Source organism: Rhamphochromis longiceps, linkage group LG12 (genome assembly GCF_057381845.1).
Source record: "Rhamphochromis longiceps isolate RC_006_pf linkage group LG12, R_longiceps_female_GT1.1, whole genome shotgun sequence".
In the NCBI taxonomy this organism is placed as follows: domain Eukaryota; kingdom Metazoa; phylum Chordata; class Actinopteri; order Cichliformes; family Cichlidae; genus Rhamphochromis; species Rhamphochromis longiceps.
The window spans coordinates 43,825,865-43,845,932 of NC_140568.1; the positions used below are offsets into that span (position 1 = coordinate 43,825,865).

The 20,068-nt window shown below is 41.3% G+C and overlaps 1 protein-coding gene across 2 annotated transcripts in view; it reads right to left on the reverse strand.

Annotated features, from left to right (window-relative positions):
- adamts3 (ADAM metallopeptidase with thrombospondin type 1 motif, 3) overlaps positions 1-20,068 on the reverse strand; it is a 152,975-nt gene that overhangs the window by 54,608 nt on the left and 78,299 nt on the right. For both annotated transcript variants that reach the window (XM_085426493.1, XM_085426492.1), the window contains exon 8: positions 13,099-13,204. In XM_085426493.1, coding sequence (XP_085282619.1) covers positions 13,099-13,204 — 106 coding nt within the window. The remainder of the gene's footprint in view (positions 1-13,098; positions 13,205-20,068) is intronic.

Sequence of the window (20,068 nt, forward strand, 5' to 3'; positions counted from 1 at the left end):
CCCGAGACCCACCGCTGTCTTTCGCTACTCAGGTTAAACATGATACTTAGATAACTTAAAAATGTTATTGTTTGGCTTTTTTCAGTATTTTATTTGTTCCTGAGTAAATCGGTTTGGCTGAGATTAAAGTTATAGTTTTTACACAGCTGAATAAACGTCAAGCAGACAGCTGATTATCAGAAGTGTGAGATGCTGGAGAATTTACTCCGGTGTCCTGTTATATTTTAGATAGCAAGGAGTTTATTAAACTTCACCGAAACAATCTGCAAACTTCATTAAAATTTAATAAACTATCATCTTGTCTTTATTTTTAGTTAGCACAGACCTTAAACACTTCAAGCTGTAAGCTAATGATAGTTATATAAGAGCAGATGCTGCTGGTGCAATAAGCTGTCGTTTTACGTCCAATGGACGATGATCTGATTAGTCGACTAATCGCAAAAATAATCTGTGACTAGTCGACTATCAAAATAATCGTTTGTGGCAGCCCTAGTCAGAGCTATAAAATAACCTTTAACAGCAAACCAAACAATAAAGATTCACACGGCTTTTGCGAATTGTACTTTAAATCTGCTGAAACTGAGGCATCTTACAGACGCATTTACATTCACAGCAATGCTGCAGTGTCAACATCTTTATTATCATCTCCACCGTCTCACATGACTTTAAAATATCCTATTAACGATGATTCTTTCAAACGTAGTCATGCTTTTAGCTTTTTACTTTTATCTGACATAGCAGGAGTGTTAGTACTTTAATCCAGTCAAGTTCAAACGTTCCAAATCAGACAGACCTGCTTCTTCAGTGTTCACAGTAACGCCCACCATAACTGATGAGATATGTTTTTGTAAGTATGAATGCTTTAAAAAAAAAAAAATCACATGATCACATGCCATTGCTTATTTTTACACGTGTAGTTTTGCATAGAGCACAGAGCCTGGTGTCTTTAACGGGTTTCAGCTGATTGTATGTTACATGTGACTTCCTTTGGTCATGGCTCCAGAATGATGGTCCCAGCTCACACAGTGAGAGAGGATCAGCTGATTCGGTCTTTTCAAAGATGGAAACAAACTGACAGTGTCACACTGTCAGAATTCTGTGATGATCATCTGGAAATGTCAGCACCACCATGACCTCCACCTAACCACCCAACACAAACGCTAGAAACAGCATACTCCATAAATAATATGTACAAAGCAAATAATGCTTGGTGCTAATGAACCTGCTGAATCCTGTGTCCTTACTGTTTAGATGAGTCTGTTACATTCATCCCGTGACCGCAGATAACTTTACCGAGTGATGGCGTGGCCTGCTGCTTTAGTTTCTCCCTTTAATCAGAGGAGACAGGACTCCCACTGGTGATGTTCAGTCTTGTACTTCAGTGCAGTCTTTTTGTGAAAGTACTTTTCTTTGAGCTCTTTTTTGGAGCAGGGGTTTGTTGGATTAGTTTTTTTTGCACATGGATTTTGGCAGCTGTCCCGTATTAGATCCATGAATGGAAATCAGTATGTGTTACACTTGGAGATCGTGGAAATTCTTTTTAAGAGAGAATAGAAATAAACCCAGGTACCGTGTGAGCATCCTAACATACACATGATAGGTTCATTTACAGCTGAAGGAAATGTTCATTTTATGACTTCTAGCTAAAGTGAAACATCCATCATCAGACAGTGATGGTCTGCTTTGCCTTCACACAGCTGACTGCAGCCACACTGAAAACCACATTTCCTGCTGTTTGGTTTGCGTCAGACTCCGAGTGAAAAGCTTTCACACCGTCTCAGACAAATCAAACCAAAGAGGCAAACAGATCAGAGCAAATCAGCAATGATTCAGGCAGGTTAGATCGGAAACTCTCAGGAATCAACCCTTCCATCTATGGGCAACTTTTAAATGCAAAATTTTATTTCAGTGCAGCAGGAGGCAGAAAACAGGAGGGAGACAACGACAACTGGAAATAAAAGTATATAGAGTCCATTTTTTGTAACTGCAGATGAATCCTAAAATCCTGTTCAGGGTGTTAGAAAGAGCACCTAACACAGAGCTGTCACTAGAGATGAAAATATGTTCTTCTTCAGAGCTTACTTCACACATTCTTCATCAGCAGTTGGAAACTAGGTGTCAAAATAAAAAAATACTAAACTCAAAAGCTGATATTTAGTAGCTGGAAGCTGAACGGCACATGTTTACTATTTTATTCAACTCACTGAAAGCTGTAGCTGCGTTTACATCATGATGCTGTACGTTATGTGCCGCCTGACACCAAATGAAGTTAAATGGTCAGACCTGAACGCCGGGTGATGATCTCTGCATAACACTGCCCCTCTTTTGCACCGAATACATGTGCAGGCAATGACGCAAACTCTGTTACAATCGCTCACTCTCAAAGCATTCGTGGTGCAGCACTTGTTTGCAGATGCAAAAGTGACAGAAGTTGTTGCACAGTGACCCTGTTCACATGGTCAGCCGCTGAGGGAAGCGGTAATGATTGCCGCATTGTTTAGTGTTGAAAGGATGCAGAAATTGTCATTGGAAAGGTGTGGGAAGAGGCACAGCGGTGTGCTCGTCACCTACAGCTCACGTCACACAGGATCTTGCACAGGTTAATGACAGAGTTGCAGCAGACGTATGCGCTCAGTCTCATTTTAACACAATGTGCAGACTGAGTCTGACTGATGTAATCGTCGACGGCAACACACCCGCCTTTTTAAGAAACTTGACTTGATGCTTACTTTCTTATTTCGCAGCAACATCCTCTGAGGATCTTGGCCTAAACTTTACTGGAAAAACTCGATGTGGCAGGATATACTGGGTGTGCATTCTAATAGGCTTCATTTCTAAAAACCTCCAATGGTGCTGGAAACATCGATGTCTCTACTACTGTACATGACATCTGAACTATGGAAACAGGTTAATTAAAATAAATTGAGTTCATGTTCTTGGGTTCCTTCTACTTTAAGGTCGTTCGGGGCCACAGAATGGAAGCTGAAGTGAGGAGGCAGGATATAATGAAGCCCAGCATTTACTGTAACTGAGCGCATGTTCAATGAGCCCAGTCTGTTTCCACACCTCTAATTACATGAAGCATGTCCTTCAGAGGTGCTCAGAGTGGACGGCCACAGCTCACTGGCCACTTTAAAAGTAGAGCAGCGTGTTGATGGTAAATGGACTGATTCTTATATAGTGCGTCTCTGCTCTACCTCAGCCCTCGGACATTATACGAGCACTTTTTCCTCAGCTTTGTCTGCCTAAGTGATTTTTTTGTAACGTTCACATTGAGGTTAGTATGTTGTCCAAGAATACTCTGGCATCCAGCCTGGATAAGCCAGGGACCAAACCGCAAACCTTCCAATTAGTAAATGACCTGCTCCACCTCCTGAGCTACAGCCAGGCTCCAACTATGAAGGTGTATTGGAAGGACTGCTGCAGCAATGCTCACACACAGATCAATAAGGCGAGAGGTGGGGTGCACCCTGGGCAGGTTCCTGTTTCTGCCACAGCGCTCACAGAGAGACACAAAACCTAAAACTAATTTAGAATCACCAATTAACCTGAGTCCACTAACTGCATGTTTAGCTGTTAGCCAGAGTGCAGGACAGAAGCCACGCAGACACTGGAAGAAGGTGCAGACGATGCACAGAAACGACGGACAGATGGTGGATTCAAACCCACCACCCCGGTGGTCCTGGGTTTCTGCAGCAAGGCACCAACTTTAAAATACTGCCAACATATAAACTTGTTCATTCAGAAGCTTAAGTACTTTACTTCTATAAATTCACAGTTTGTGAGCAAAGGTTTAAGGTTGTCATTCAACACTCCTCTCCTGCCCACATCAACATTGAAGGAGCTCTCGATTGCTGAAACCATTTCTCCGTCTATAAAGGCTTTTAAAAATCTTCCCCTAATTGATATGTGCATATCTGTGATATATCTCAGGACTAAACCGATCCTTGCACAGTCTGTAGGGCTTAAAAAGCAGCGATCACCATCATCCTGCCTCTGCCTCGTGCTGCTGTTCCCTTCTCTTCAGCTCCAGATGCTTTCAGCATGTTTAAATTGATTTTTTCCCTCCATTGGGAATTAATCTTTGACGGTAAATTAAATACCTCAGTATTTGCCCTCTAGGCTCTTCTCTCAGAACCAGAAAGCTGTGGGTGTGTACTGCACAGCTGCTGGTTTCCACACTGCTTTAATCTGTTTTATTTTCTCAGAGCATCTATCGATCCCCGGACATCCCTGCTCACTAGGCCTGCTTCGTTTGCACAGTCGGAGGATTTCATGCTGTGCCCTGGGACATCTCATTGTGAAGGACCCTCGCCATCTCCGCTGGGTTTCAAAAAGCTTCTGTTCCTGCTGAATACCTCCGTTCTCCACGCTATAATCCAGTCTCCCTTTCATTCTTAATATGTTCAAACAAAACCCGCATCATGTACCTTTGTTATTGATCATTTCAAACTCCCGTCTCATGACTGCTTCATCTGTAAAAATCACCTGATGCTTTTCAACAATACTGATATATCGCTCTGAGCGTTTCTGATAATCTCTTAAATCTACCGTCTTTTTTCTATCCTGTCCAACTGGACTCAGTCCACTCCAGAACCAGTTTCTGTACCCAGCTGGCAGACAAATATTTGCTCTTTGTTGACAGTCTCTCCCGCTGCGTTTATTTCAAATTTCAGAACTCGCAACAAAAGCTCCACAGGAGACGTGGAAACAGCTTGAAAGAGCAGGAAAGTGGAAAATTAGCCTGCTCAGTGTTCTGTTTCACACTGTAGTCCAAGTTTCACCGCACTGCAACCTCTCATGTGAAGACTTCAACTCTGACTATATCACATGGATTAAACTACAGCGCATATTAACCCGAAGGTTTAGGCTTCACACATTCAAGAGACTGTGTTTCAGATGTCTCTTGTTTAACGGCAGACTACAGGAAGAAAGCATGTTTAAGCTGCAGAGGAGTGTTTCCTGTGTGTGCAGAGTCGGTGTTGTTGGTGAGTTTGAATGTTTCCTCTGCCTGTAGCAGACAGTTATCATTCAGGGGGGGTCGTTCCTCATTGCTGAAGGGTAGTATGGGCTAATGCATTTCTACATTAGCTGACAGGTGGGTGGGCCATGCAGTTTTCAACAGTAACATATGAGGTTGAGACGCCTGTTTTCTCTCTTTCTCAGACTTTTCACCTTCATATTCACCTTCTGTTCGGTTCAGGCATCACAAAGAAAAGTGACTTGTTTAGGGTTTCAGAAAAGATTGTGGCTTCATTTGGGGGCTTCGTCCGGTGGTTGAGGAGGGAGGATTGGAGGTTTAGATGGAGAAATTTGGTGGTCTCTGAGGTGGTCTGACGGGCAGACATGAATTCCAGTGGTCGAAGTGAGTGGGCATAAGCCGGCTTATCCAAAAGGTAAGGCACTACCTGTTGAATTATTTCCAAAGTGTGCCAAATTGGACATGATAAAATTTAAGTCTACTCACTAAAGTTACTGGTGGATGTCTGTTTTGATTTTGATGAAAATTTCATGAGTTGATGCAGTTAGAGTTCTGCTAAGAAGAAATGAAAGTAGTTAAGAGTCTGATAAGAAAAGTTTAAATACTGGGTTGAAGTCCCAAAGAAATTGAGTTAGAGTCTCAAGTAGTTTGGTAGGGAATTGGTTATTTTGTTGGTTAGAGTCCAAATTTGGTCATAAGAGTGGACCTGAGCGGTCATTTTGTGAGTTGGAGTCTCCATTGACCACTAGGCTGCACCTGCCTCAGTTATACACTTGTTTTGGGTGTTGATTGTTGTTTCAAAGTATTATAAATTATTTTAGAACGGAACCGAGGGGGTTCTAGGAAGCGCAGAGCCCGGAGGTTACGCTCCCTCCTTGTCGTGGACGCGCGACATTGACCTGTCGGCGAACAGGGTTAGTTCAGTTTGGCTTAACTGTGGGGTACAGGGCATCCTGGAATTAAGCTAGGAGTTAGAGTCTCCTTACCGTTTGGAACGGTACCTGCGCTTTTTTGGTCAGAAGAAGTTGGACTTCGGGCGTGTAACTTTAACCTAAAACTTCAAAGTTTGGGTTGGTTGACGCTTTTAAATTGATTTAGGGATTTTAGAAATGAGGCCAGAAACAGTTAAAGTCTTGATACTGGTTAATTGGTCGCAAAAAACTCAGGGAGTTTATCCGCTGGGCGGTTATTTTAAATTTGTCTAAAATTGTGTAGGCGCTAAAGCTGACAGATCTGACAGTGGTTGTAAATATAAGACGTCGTTGTAATATAGAATAAGAAAATTTGGTGTGAGAGATCTCTGTGTGTCGAGTCAGTAATGCACTGACTGCCTGCTGCCATTTTTAGATGGAGAGTGTGTGTGCATGCAAATGAGGCAGCTGATGCAGAGCGCATGAGAGGACTATGCTTTCGGTTTTGTGTGATTATTCAGCCCTATAACTATTGTTTGCAAATGTGGATAAATGTCTGCGATTAAAATGCTGGCTTAGTAAATGATAACATTGTAAATATATGAATGGTGACAGCGTTTCAAAATAGAATATAAGAATTGTTTGTGTTTAAAACCAACGTTTAGGTAAGAAGATTTAAGGTGGATTTGAAGGCATAAACAAAAAATAAAAGGGTTACAGTCTGAAAGTGTTGTTAATTAATGAGCTGACTGGATGCAGAGTAAGTGGAGTGGTCATCCTGAGAGGATTGAATGATGCTCTAACTCTGTGGTCAAGTCAGACATAGGTTTTAAGTAACCATGAGCCACTAATAAGCGTGACAGATTAATGAATATGTGTAAATTGAACTTGTTAAATAGCCTTAATAGAAGTAACTCAATGAACACGCAATGAAGTGGACTTTTTAGGGGTAGTTTACCATTGATACCATAAAAAGCAACTTAATTAGTAGTTCAATAACAAATTTTAAAGATAACCTTTGTTATTTGATAAGAGAGAGAAAAATTCAGGTTACATATAGTAAATAAATAAGGGAATGTTAATCTCTGCGTCATTCCACACTGAAATTTCAATTGTAGGGGATCATCTGGAGGTGAATTGTGTAGGACACGGGGAGACAGAAGAATCTCCCCATGAGTTTTCGGTGTGCATAGAAATTGAGGAGGCTGAACTGGAAGCCTGCCTGGGTCGTTGTTTTTGTTTATTTGAGGGTCTGCTGGAAATTTGTGAGAACGACCACCTTGATATGTGGGAGCCTTCTCGGGCAGCGATTTTTTTGTTAAACATGTGGCAGGCTGTGCAAAATGGAGAAAGCTTTGACATGATGAATAAAGGTGTGAGAGGTATTTCTTTGGTGATGTAAAGTAGGAGGTTTTAAAGTTTGAAAGTGTTTTTAATTTGAGAAAGGCATGAGTGATGTTATAAGAGTTTGAGTTTCTTTTTCTTTCAGTTTAAAACACATAAGTACATACACTTGGTACACCTGTTTACTCTTTGACTTTATTAAAACAGACGGTGTATTTGAGTTTGAATTTCAGTAATTGTATGTTGATATGGTAATTTAGTTTTATGTTAGGTGAAGGAGATGTCCATCTCTGCGTCTTGCAGGATTGAAAGTGAAAGTTGAAGGTTGTGATGTGAATGCTGTGAGTACTCGATTTGAATGATTCTGTGTGAGGTGTACAAAATACTAAATAATAATAACACTATGAAAGTTGATAGTAGAGTGAGTGCAAGGTGGTGTGTGAACAGAGGAAGTCTGAGAGAGAAGTGTGTGCGTAGGCAAAATGCAGAGTGTGTGCGTGAAATAAGGGAGTATTGTTTTTACATCAAGGTTTAGTAGAACTAAAGTAGAACGTCACAAACAAACAAAAGAAGGTAAAATGAAGAGAGAAAATAACTGACAATTACATTAATGAATAGAAAACACACATACACAAAGTGCCATATGTGAAATTATTCTAGGAAGGAGTCAGAAGTGAGATAGTTTAATATAAGATGCAATGAAGGAAGCAGCTTACACTCCTTTAATTTCCAGAGCCAGTGTGTTCCCTCCCCTGCCCACTTGGGCCCCGTATCAGGCGAGTATGGAAGGCTGGATAGCCCATGACGGGTAAGATCCCACCTCGAAACCCTGGGACAACCTAAGGCAGGCACAGTCACGATTACTCGGCTTCAGTAAGAAGACGGGACCTGACGGGTAAAGCCGCTGGGCTGAGGCAGAGGGGGTAAGTGGCAAGTGGAGCCCTACCTTCTGGCTGAGGACAAGGAATGCTGCTATTTAAGGTAGGAAATCAGAATTTGGGTTAGTAAATTTGGGGAGGAGAAAATTGACTGTTTAAAGGCAAAATTATGAAGGAGTCTGACACACTGCAAAAGCAACATATGCAAATTCACACACACAAACAGAAAATGCATTAACCTTATAAAGACAAGACAAGCTCATGGAGTTTAATGCATAGACACTGATTAAACCTGGCTAAGAACACAAACATATGCAATGAAGAACAGCTTGCTATTTTGTATGAATGATACAATGGTGTGAATGTTTAATAAAATGCATTTGAGTTTGTAATTGAGGAATATAAGAAGCCATATGACAAAGGGAGTGAGTTATGAAAACAAAAAGTGATTAAAGTAGTTTTAAAAGAGTGACTTAGGAGTGCTCTCGTACTGAGTGATCAACACTAGTGATCACTGTTGGAAGAAATAAAATGATTTAATGAGTTGGTGATGTTTAAACATATGTTTCTGTTGTTACAGCAACTCATTGAGAGATGACTCAGTATGCAAATTAGTTGGAGTGAGTGGTGACGAAGGAACTTCCTGTGTGTGTGTGTGTGTGTGTGTGTGTGACTGAGGAAGTGACTTTCAGACGAGGAAGCATGGCAGACAAGAGAAGTATAGATTTGGGTAGGAAATAGTTTATAGTTTAGTGATTATACGTTGTCGCAAGGGGGTTTTATGCTGAATTTAAGTATGTTAAAGGGGGTGATTTTTGTTTGCAAATTGTGTGGTTTTAATGAGACTTTCGGTGTATTGAGGAGGTGAAATTATGTGGTGGCAAGACTTGTGTGTTTAAGGTTGTTGTGGTGATGGGTTGATTTTGTCAGTTAGGTTTGGGTTGGTGTTTTTGTTTTTAATAGAGGGAGTTTTAGGAAACATGGACATGTCTGGGAGGGGCCCATTATTTTGTAACAGTGCACTTTAAGAAAACCTGTCAGGTGATTTTGTTTTGTTTTTATGAGCTAACAATCAGCTCTATTTTTTCATTTCTGTTTTAAGCAGGCCTGCAACAGTGAATAACGGCGCTGAAAATTCTCGGGAAGAGCAAATATAAGGCGGCTTTCCAGATTACAATTGGCTGAGGAAAAAGCTACCTGGGGACAATTCAGGTCGTAAGTCCCTGTAAAAAGGATTTTATGCGAGTCAATCCAGTCCAAAAGCATAAAGAAATATTTTCCTATGGAAAATAAAAAATGACTGAGCTCATTTTGCTGAGGGTGGAGAATCTGACGCGGGAAGCTCCACTATCAGCAAATACATGGTGTGACTGCATGTGAGTGAATGTGTGACTGAATGTGAGTGAGGATGAATTAATGTGGACAAACAATTTGTTTTTACCAGAGAAAATTTCTGTTTTGTTTTGTTGACTGGGGTTAGATTATGGGATTATAGTATATTGTTGGGAGAATGCCAAATGCCAAAGGGGAAATATTTTTTGATGTAACTCAGTTACCATTAATTGAAGAAACACATGACTGATAACTGTTCTGTTTTAAGTTTATTTTTATGACATAGATTGGATCATGAGTGGGGAAACTGAGCATTTTTAAGTTTTGTATAGTATCTTGACACATGAAATGTATCAAGATAAAGGGGGGTTTAGGGTTTAATAATTTAATTGTTTAATAATTTAGGATCATTTCAGGACCTTTTGGGTTTTTGATCATTTGGATATGGTAAAACTGAAACTGTTATTTTTAAGTTAAGGTTAAAGGATTAAAAGTGAACTTGTCACGGTTTGCGAGGCAAGCCGTGTGGAGTTGTAGAAAAGGACCCAAAAGGCGGCAGCTCTGGTGCAGGTGAATATTTATTTACAACGGTGGGCACAAAACAGCACTGGTGGAAAAACAAGAAACCGGAAACCTAAACTGGGTAAGCTAACAACACAAACCAGAAACGAGGAGGCAGGGAGGTCCGGGTAAATACACACAGAGAACACAGGGAGATTACACACAGGTGGGGAACACAGGTGACACTGATAAACATAACGAGACAGGGCAGGAGTGAACACAACATTACGCATACTGACGAGAGACTGTCAAAGTAAAACAGGAAGTACACAGAGGTTCAGACAGGAGGAGAGAAAGCACGGGGAGAACACAGACATAACAGGCTGGGGGAAACATGGAATAAACACAAAGAGAGACGAGAGCTCATAAATAGACAGAGGGGCACAAGGGGGTAAGAGTCACAAAGGGAAAAAACACTTAGGGAACACCACAACAGGACACCTCAGAAAACCTGGCCTAAATAAGGAGCGAAAATACAAGGAACCAAGAATACTGGGCCAACATGGCCCAGGACCATGACAGAACTGAATCCTGTTTAGAAGATACAATGCCGGTTTTTCAAAGCTGTGAATAAATTCTTAGAGGGAAAATTAGTGAGGGTTGAAGGGGTAGAACAGCTTTGATTTCTTTTTGATTTCTAGAAGTAGTGGTTATAATGTAGGCTTACACATACAGATATTACATAGGAGGTATTTTTAGGATAAAGGGGGAGCTTATAAATAGAAATGATTTTTATACATATTGCATTTTGTGCTTTTAAAGGAGTTGTGGCTCAAATTTGTCTCTGGAGGGTCACGAGCCTTTGGCTAGCGCTATGATTAGCCAATCTACTGTGAGGATAATATGAGTTCATGAAGGATTGCACACGCTTACAGACACAGAGTTAAGAAACACACATGACAGTATTGATTCCAGGCAAAAGGCCTCAAATTCATTTAGCTTTTTGACTGAACTTAAAGAAGGACCAAAGAGGAAGGAAAGCATATATTTTGGTTAAGTCTGATAAACTAGAATTAGAAGGTATGGTTACATTAAAAGGAGCAAAATGAAATAAAAAGGCTATACCAAAATGAAGTTAACACATAGGAATTGTTTCAAGGCAGCATTTAGCTATGATGAAATGTATACAGGAGTAATTGCTTATATGCTTAAACTTAATTGATTAAAGTGGTTGTTTTCTTTTGGAGTAGAGGAACTTGCAGCAGCGACAATTTGTGCACAGGATGTTGATGATCAGATAAGGGAAAAATAGAGCGAGCAACCGGACGTGAAAGCAGGGCTTAAAGAGTTTAAAGGGATGAGTAACGTTGAAGAATATATATACATATAAGTCAATAAGTTAAGAAGATAATTAGGATCAGGCTTTTGATTAAAGAGTCCCAGATAGGATAGGTTAGGGAGGTGCAGGAAAAGGTGTTTTGTTTCCTTTGCAGAAGATCTCGGCGACCACAGGAGGGACGAGGATCCTGGAGATCTCGAGGTCCGAGACCACCAGAGAGGGTCTGAGCGAGGACACAATGTATTGCGACCTCTGGTGTTCCAGAGGTCGAGAGAGGGAGTGTGGAGCAGGGAAATTATTTTACTGCTATTGTTAAATAATTGTCATCATTACCATTGCATTAATAATATAATCTGGAGTTTATATTGCATTCAGATGTTTAAACAGTGTGTGTCTTTCAGAGAGACTAAGTTGCAGGCTGACAGGAAGTTGCAGGTTTGCAGAGTGTGCCTTTTGCAGAACTGAAACCGAAAGCAGAGTCTAAGTGCAGGTTATTTTGAGGAGCATTTGAGGACGAGACACAGACAGTAGGTGAAGAGGTGACACAAAGAGCATGTGAGGTCAACACATACACACACATTAGTTAAATTTATTTAGAGGAACCGTCCTTGTTGTCTCGGCAAGAAAGAGGAACAATTCATTTTAAGATAAGAACGGAAAGTACCAAGCCATGAAAATAGAAGATGATTTTCTAGGTGAAAAGTCATTCTGGTGTTGATCTGATCTATGTATAAAATGTACCGGTGACGCATGAAGGGGCGTCAGTAAACAAACCCTGATGCTATAAAATATCTGTTCATGCTTTGATTAAGTCGAGGACTACTGGCTGTCTGCGTACAGAGTGTCTTCCCACACGTGTGTTCATTAAAATCATTGTTTGACCAAAGACCTTCTGGACCAAGAGTGGTTTGTACTCTCCCTCCTCAATTTTGAACCTTAACAGTGTACAAATGACAAATTATAAAGACCAATTTGATATTCGCCACAGGACTTTTGTTTCAGCCCTTCTTTTTTTCTTTTTCCAGAATATCTTTTCCCACCACTTCTTTTCATCAGTATTTATCATTCAGCAGCACAGGAGCCATCAGGGATGGTGCGACCTTGGCTATTTTCTGTAGCTACAATTTACAAATCTCCCATAAACACCTTACATGTAAGACACCAACTGTTCTGGAAGCCACAAACACGCATATGCATGTGCATGCACTCCCTCACACACACACAATATATAATTTTAGTATTAATTACAAAAACGACCACGTTGTGAGTTTCTTTCTCTATTTTTTTACATTTGTTTTTAAACTCCACACTCAGAGTTTGGACATTTGGAAATGTGCAGAGATTTCATTACAGCGCTACAGCTTCATTTGATTGGTCGGTTTGTTTACACAGACAAAAAAAAATCTTTATTGATGCTACGATAAAATTAACGCCACTTTTCAAAGCAGCTATTCCAGGTGATTTGGACACACCAACCAAACGGCCCTCACTGTGTCACGTTAATGAGCAAACCACACTCAGCCAGCCAGTTTAATTTGTTGCCCAGCAACATGAAGCTAAACGCAGCTTATCCACTGTGCAGTCTGTTATTGTGCATTTACTCAATATGTGCTTAATTCTGCCTTTCAGAGAACGGCAGGTTTTAATAACTTTTTAATGCTTCCAGCTGATGTGAGTTTGTTTATCCTTATTTCATATGTTGCAGGAAATGTGGAGAAAAGGAGAAGATAATGAACAAGGGCTGAGTTCATGGACACATGCTTAGTAAACAACCTCTGGCATTTTGTCCAAAGATGAAAACGAGGAACTCACACGTGTCCGGTCTCATGAGCCACAACAAAGGCGGAGGAGAAGCCGTCTTCGTGGTTCAGGGTGCAGCTCCGGACTGGGTGGCACATTCCTGTGACCGGAGCGTAACCTGCCGGGAGAAACGATGAATGTTACCACAACAAATACAAAGATGAGGACGCTGAAAACAAAACGTCTCCTCGCATCTCAATGAAAGGCGTCAGGGGAAAATGTTGTGTGGAAAAGTATATTAAAAAAAATTAAACAAGTTAAAAATGGAAATTTATTCTATGAAATAAAACTAATTTTGTGTGAGGATGAAATGCTAAACTTATAACCAAAAACAAAAAGTAATGTTTAAAAAGTTAACTGTGCATTATCTGCCAGAAGAGAACAATGAAAATATTATCAATGAACATTTCTTTATCATGCTGAGTCATCTTCATAGTTCCTACAATAACAAAACATGTTTTCATCTGTAATCTTTTCACTTTATAACTGCAGTTTGTTTTAGCTACAACGACATCATCCAAGATCTCGACTGCTGACCACAAACCAAGGAGCAGTGCGGTGATTAAGCACAGACGGATGGACATTATGAGACCACAAGTGACAAATATGTGCAACAAATGATGCTGTGCTGAGGGCTCGAGTGAGACGTAGAGCCATTTACATACAGAGGAGGGATACTTTATGTAGGACAGATCTGTATGCATCTCGGCCCATCTCTACGTTTAAACGTGTCACGTGTGTCACGTGTGCACATCAGTGATACGTGTTGCCACTAGGGGTGCAACGATATTCGTATCGATATTGAACCGTTCAATACAGTGCTTTCGGTTCGGTACGCATATGTATCGAACAATACAACATTTGTAATTTATTTTATCAATTTTCCTTCTGACGATGCTGTCTGTGTTGAGCGCTCAGTGAATCTGTGTTCGACTACTCCGCCTAGGCTGCACTGTCGAGCGCAGATCCACTGAGCGCTCAACACAGACAGCATAGTCAGAAGGAAGAGCGCAGGGCACCTCCCCCACCCTCATTCAGATCTGGCGTTTGGAATTATTTTGGTTTTCATGTGACGTATGACCCTGAAGGTAAGCGAGTCATGGACTAAAGTAAAACAGTATGTTGGATGTGCCACGCAATGCTCAATTACATTGGTGTGAACTAGTGTGCTAGCGCAGTTAGCTCGTTAACGTGTTGGCCGTCTAGCCCCATGCACGGAGCAATCGGCGGTAGCTCGTTAACGGAGATTTGCCGTGTTGTGGCGTTAAGGTCATTTCAACGAGATTAACCTGAAAGCACTAGTGGGAACACAACGAATATGACTGCACATTTACACCGACATCATCCTAGTGCAAAGACAAGTGGAAGCAGACAAAAAAAAGCAAGCATGCTACTAACTTTAGCCGAGTCATTTAGACAGCTGTTAGCACATGATTCTCCTTATGCTGCTGAGAATATAGCCCAGAAGAAGCGGATAGTATAGCTTTTATTTTGGAAAGAGCCATTTCTCTGTAATAAACTCTCTTTTCCAAAGATGAGTGATTCCTCAATCAGATACAGGTAGGGTTGCCAACCGTCCCTTAAAAAACGGAATCGTCCCGTATTTCGAAACAAAAGTACGAGTCCCGTATTGAGCTAATAAGGGACGCACTTTGTCCCGTAATACAGTGAGAATCAAAAGTAGTCTATAACTTAATGGAATTAACACTTTGTTTGAAAACATAATTCCCAGCCCCTCTCCTGCTTTGTGACCAATGAGCTGACAGCACACTTATGACAATTCGAGTATGACAAGTCAGATTACCGCTCATCTCATTGGTCGAGGAAAGGTCGCTTACGGAGAAAATACCGGAAGACAACAGATGACCACAACAAGAAGCATGGCCAACAGGGAAACAAACGCCGACACTGCGGTGCAAGTCTCGGACGGCACACTGTGCGTCCATAACATGAAGGTTATAACAGAAAATCTGTCGCTCTTTCTCTCTCTGTCTTTCACTCACACAGACACACCACCACCACATCAACTTTGCTAAATTGCTAATGAAAAACATTGATCAGGCAGCTGTGATTGAGCAGCAGTGTAAATCCAACTATTTTCACGGTTGTTGTGGTCGTGATAATTTTGTGATGCCACATCGAAAAGGCTCGGATGAGCTTTCCAAAGTTCTACAAGTTGTGCCTCCATCGCTTGTGTCCAGATCACACGCTGCACAGCTGTGCTGCTCCGTCTTTTTCACCGACGTTTACGTGTTTGCGCGTGAGCAGCTGCGGTGACACCCTCACGAGCGATTGATGATCGGGAGCTGGTCGTGAGGTGTTAATCGCTTCTCGTTACCCCACGTATACTACACGATGCACGATGAAGGCCAAAATTGGGCCGATCACCAAATCGGTCGCACGACTCAAAAATCGTCTCAAAATGGGCCAAAAATCGCACAGTGTGAGCCCAGCATTAGAGCAGCAATGTTTGTTCGCTCAGAGAAAGAAAAAAAAAGGCTGCAAAAGTACAGGGAGGACTGGGAAAAGGAAAACACCTGGCTGGAAAAGTGCACTATAAAGCGCACTGCACTGTGTGCTGGCGCACTTTTTCCATAGGCATGCTTCTAGTGGTGGGCACATGAAGAACATGAGGGGCATGAAAGCTTGGGGAACCCTTTACCAATTTTTTGTCCGCCAGGCCACGGCAGAAGCAGATATGGTATGTAAACACTGGTTTGTTTTTTTTTAACCCTCTGGTTAAGGTTAATATGGGCATGTGCAGTGAATATCAGGGCTATGTGGCCAGAAGTGTAATAATATAATTTATTTTGTGTAATAAACAACAGCAAGGATAGATGATTACAACAAATAGATCACTAATACATAAAAGTAATACATAGATGAATAATGATGATGAGTTAAGATGCGTAATCATGGCAACAAGTGGGTTTACAAACAGGAGCAGCTGATTAGCTTTAGAAAAGCTGAAATAATACCTCAACTGAAGCCAACTGTACTAAATGCACTAAATGTGCACAGTTACAAGAATATTTTTCGTTCTATTGCTTTCTATTAATTTATATAATTTTAAGTTAAGCAGGACAGAGTTCTTTTAAAGAAAGATTTACTTATATTCTCAAAAGTTAAGCATGACAGGCTTCTGTTTAAGAAAGAGACCTGTTTTACTGTGTTAATGTTGTCATTGTGAGCTAAAAATAAATGGCTAAATGATCATTTGTTTCCCATATGGTCATATCACAAAGAATATGCATCTGCTTAAATCAAGTTCAAGTCAAATGGTTAAAAAATAATTTCACACACAAAAAAAGAGCTACCACACTGGGAAGGGTGAAGACAACTGGGTTGCCCGGCCCTGGCCACGAGGTGTCCCTTATTTATTTTTCAGGGAGTTGGCAACCCTAGATACAGGGCTTGCAATATCGCTAGCCCGACGTCCCGGAGCTAGCGATTTTTTCAGTCGGGCTACCAAAATCTATCTCTTCCCTGCCTGTCGGGCTATTGTAGGAAGGAAAAATATATGTCAATGCTTTTGCATTCTTTCAGAAATGTACCTGGGTAATTATGTCATTGGCATCGGTGAGCCACTGCCAATATGTGACATATTGAAATCACGTTTGAATTTGCGCTTGTTTTTTTGCTTTCACTTTGCAATCGTGCGAACTGTGTATAGAGAGCGACAGCACTGATCTGTGAGTGATGATAATTTGTGCACCAATTCCTCTGACATCGTCTTATTAATCGTTAGCTTACTATGCAAACATGACAAGTGAAATCTCCCGCAGCTTAAACATGTGAGAGGTTGATCGCGCAGAGAATCGCTGAGCTTATGTGAGTGCGTGTGTAAAAGCATTTCAGTTCTGCTGAGCCAAATAAGACAGGTCAGGGTGAAGAAGTGACAGCCAAATAAAAGCTTACCACAAAACGGAGAAGTTATGACAAATCAGACTATAAGGCAAAAAGAAAGTGCAGCTTTATGGTTTCATGGACAAAAGAATTTCTGTGGCTGCAATATGACGAGCTAAATAACCAGGGCTGCACATAAGTGGTCCGCAGGTGCGCATTCGCTGTCAAAATAAAAAACACGCACAAGGGTTAGGGTTAAATTTAAAAACTGTACTTTTGAGTTAAAATATATATTTATAATTTTAATAAATGACAAATTAAAAATGCATGAACATTTTTTTGTATCAAAAAAATATCGAACCGTGACACCAAAGTACCGAACCGAACCGTGAATTTTGTGTATCGTTGCACCCCTAGTTGCCACTGCTGCCAAAAGACAATACACATTACACACAGCAGCACAGTGACAGCAGGGGACTTAGGGGATAATTAATGGCGATTATCGCTGCTTTTCCATGACTTCCTGCTATAAGCACTGACATCACATGGTCACTGCTAATAACTGGAGCCACAGGCAGCAGCAGTGAGAAGGACCAGCAGGGCCAAAAATAGAATAAATATTCTACTTATTTTTATTGTTTTAATGTCTACACATCCAGTTTAGCTGCAACATCATGAAGGACATGAACTTTGTTTGGAGCCAAACTGCAAGTACTGATTTACAGGAAGTGAACCTCGCACGCAAAGAAAGAAATGACATTAGGAAATATAGATTTTGGCCCAAATGTGCAGCTGGAACATATGATGGTCTGCCCGAAAGCTAAAACGTACCCACTGATCATTACGACACTAGGTTCCAAATCGAAATCAGATTCCTGCCTGCGGACTGATGGATTTCCCCATGCTGTTTGTTTAACTCTTAACAGTGGTACCAAGAGGGAGACACACACACACACACACTCTCTCTCTCTCTCTCTCTCTCTCTCTCTCTCTCTCTCTCTCTCTCTCTCTGCCACTTCAGATCAGCACAGTTGACTCTTCATCTGTTATGCCTTCCCAAGGGTGGGATTACCTTGGGAATTGTAGTGGTGCACTTTAGTCCGCAGAGGATTTATAGGCCGAGTGAATGTTCCAGCACTTCCTCGTTCGCCCAGCTGTCACGGTTTAGATGAGCGCGTTAGAAAGTCGGTGAACTCCCAGCAGTCCGGGACCATTTCAAGGCCATTAACCACAGGTAACCTCAACACGCTGGCAACAATAATATTGCGTAGACCTTCATCATCATCATCCACTTATTGCTTTATTACAGCGACAAACTAAAGGACAGCGAACATTCATTAGCAACATGTCCTACAGGATAGCAGCTAGGGTTTGTATCATGTGCTGTTCATTAGTGTTGGTGCATTAATAATGCAATAACTCATGAAGCATAGTTGTTCCTTGTGAAAGAGCGAGTGAGCAAACATGGTAAACTTAATGAGAGCACGCATGCAAGCAGAGCCACCGAGGCAGGGTGTGCGCTAGCACTCAAACAATAATAATAATAACTGCTGTTGTTTTGTTTTGTTTTGCCCCTGATGAACACTTAAAGTCAAGTGGACCCTCAAAGCTGTTTTCTAAGAATGGCCTCTCTTTTTGTGCATATAAATCAAATCTAAATCAGAACCCAGAGCAGCTTTGTCGATTACTCCTCTCACTTTGTTTTTATTTAATCAGACATCGCGGGCATTTCCATGGCTGCAGGTCCCCCGAGTGCTGAACTGAAATCTCTGGATTACAAATACGGTGAGGAGGATAGAGAGGGATCAGCGTTTTATCAGAAATCAAGCTCAGAAATAAACAAACACTTTTCTCCTGACGTTCTTAAACCTTTGACTGCTCATTATTTCTGCTCATGCTGACCATTAAGAAAGAATCTCCGAGTGTTTGTCAAATACATCGGTCTGTAAGGAAAAATGAAATGTGCATTTTGGGATGTTTTTGTTCTGTAATGCTGTACATAAGACACGTCTTTGGAACTGCCTTCTTTCATCTGCACAACACTGGCGTTCATGCATTTGATACGTCCGGGTGAACTTCGTGATAATCACAGAAGTGACTCCAACCTAAGCTCCATGACAAGTACTGGCATGGACTAGTAACAGAGGTCACATGTCTGTGAATGCCACCGCTCACATTTTGGACAGATGGTTTCAAAGCGGGGTGAAAGAAGCCATCTACATCCACTGTCAGCGACCATCGTTGAAGAGAGGGCGGGGCTTACGTCACCAACCATACCAGTTAATGTTCTCCTGTCTTGATAGCAAGTATAGCCACAAGGCTTAGAGTTAATGAATTCTTCTACACAACAACAAACCCAGTATCATCGAAGCTGTGGCACAATCAGCACACACAATAATCCTGCTCAGATGAGTGAGGCTCTTACAGATTGTGTCCATGTAGCTCGACTCACATCTCTGATTTTGGGCTGTAATGGACTGAAGGATAACTCAGATCCAATTAAACTGAAATTCCACTTCCAGCTCAGGATGGAGATTGCTTCGCACTCTAAGTGGAGTCCTCACACCTTGAGCTCGACTACATCACACTGACTTTCTGTATTTTGACACTCTCTCTACTTTATGCCGGAGAAAAAGAGGCATGTGTGTGTGCTGTTGTGTGAAAGCAGCAGACGACTGGTTGCAGCCACTTCTACCTGGTAATTGCCGGAGTCCAAATGCTGGGAGGACTGGTAAATCCTGAAGTGCTGCTTCATCTGTGCAGCACTCAGGCTGCAGGGAGGTTTGTTTTATTTCACTTGCAACTATATTTCATAATTAACTTTTCTATACGTTTCCTTCTGTTTCATTTCTCCCAAGAATTGTTTAAATGTTACCCTCATTCAGTCACCCATTTGGGGAAAACAACATTAACCCACATCTCACCTGAGATTTATTGCAAAAGTGGGGGAAGTGATTTATAACATTTATACAAACTATTTAGCCTTCACCGAGAGTCCAGATCGGCTGTTTCCATCTTTCCAAGTGACTTTATTATAACTGTGTGTCTCTTGTTTTCAGAGGAAGCCCACAGAGAGATCAGAGTCGGGGTTAAGGTTTCAGGGCTCTGAATGCTGAAGCTTGTACGGTAACGTTCA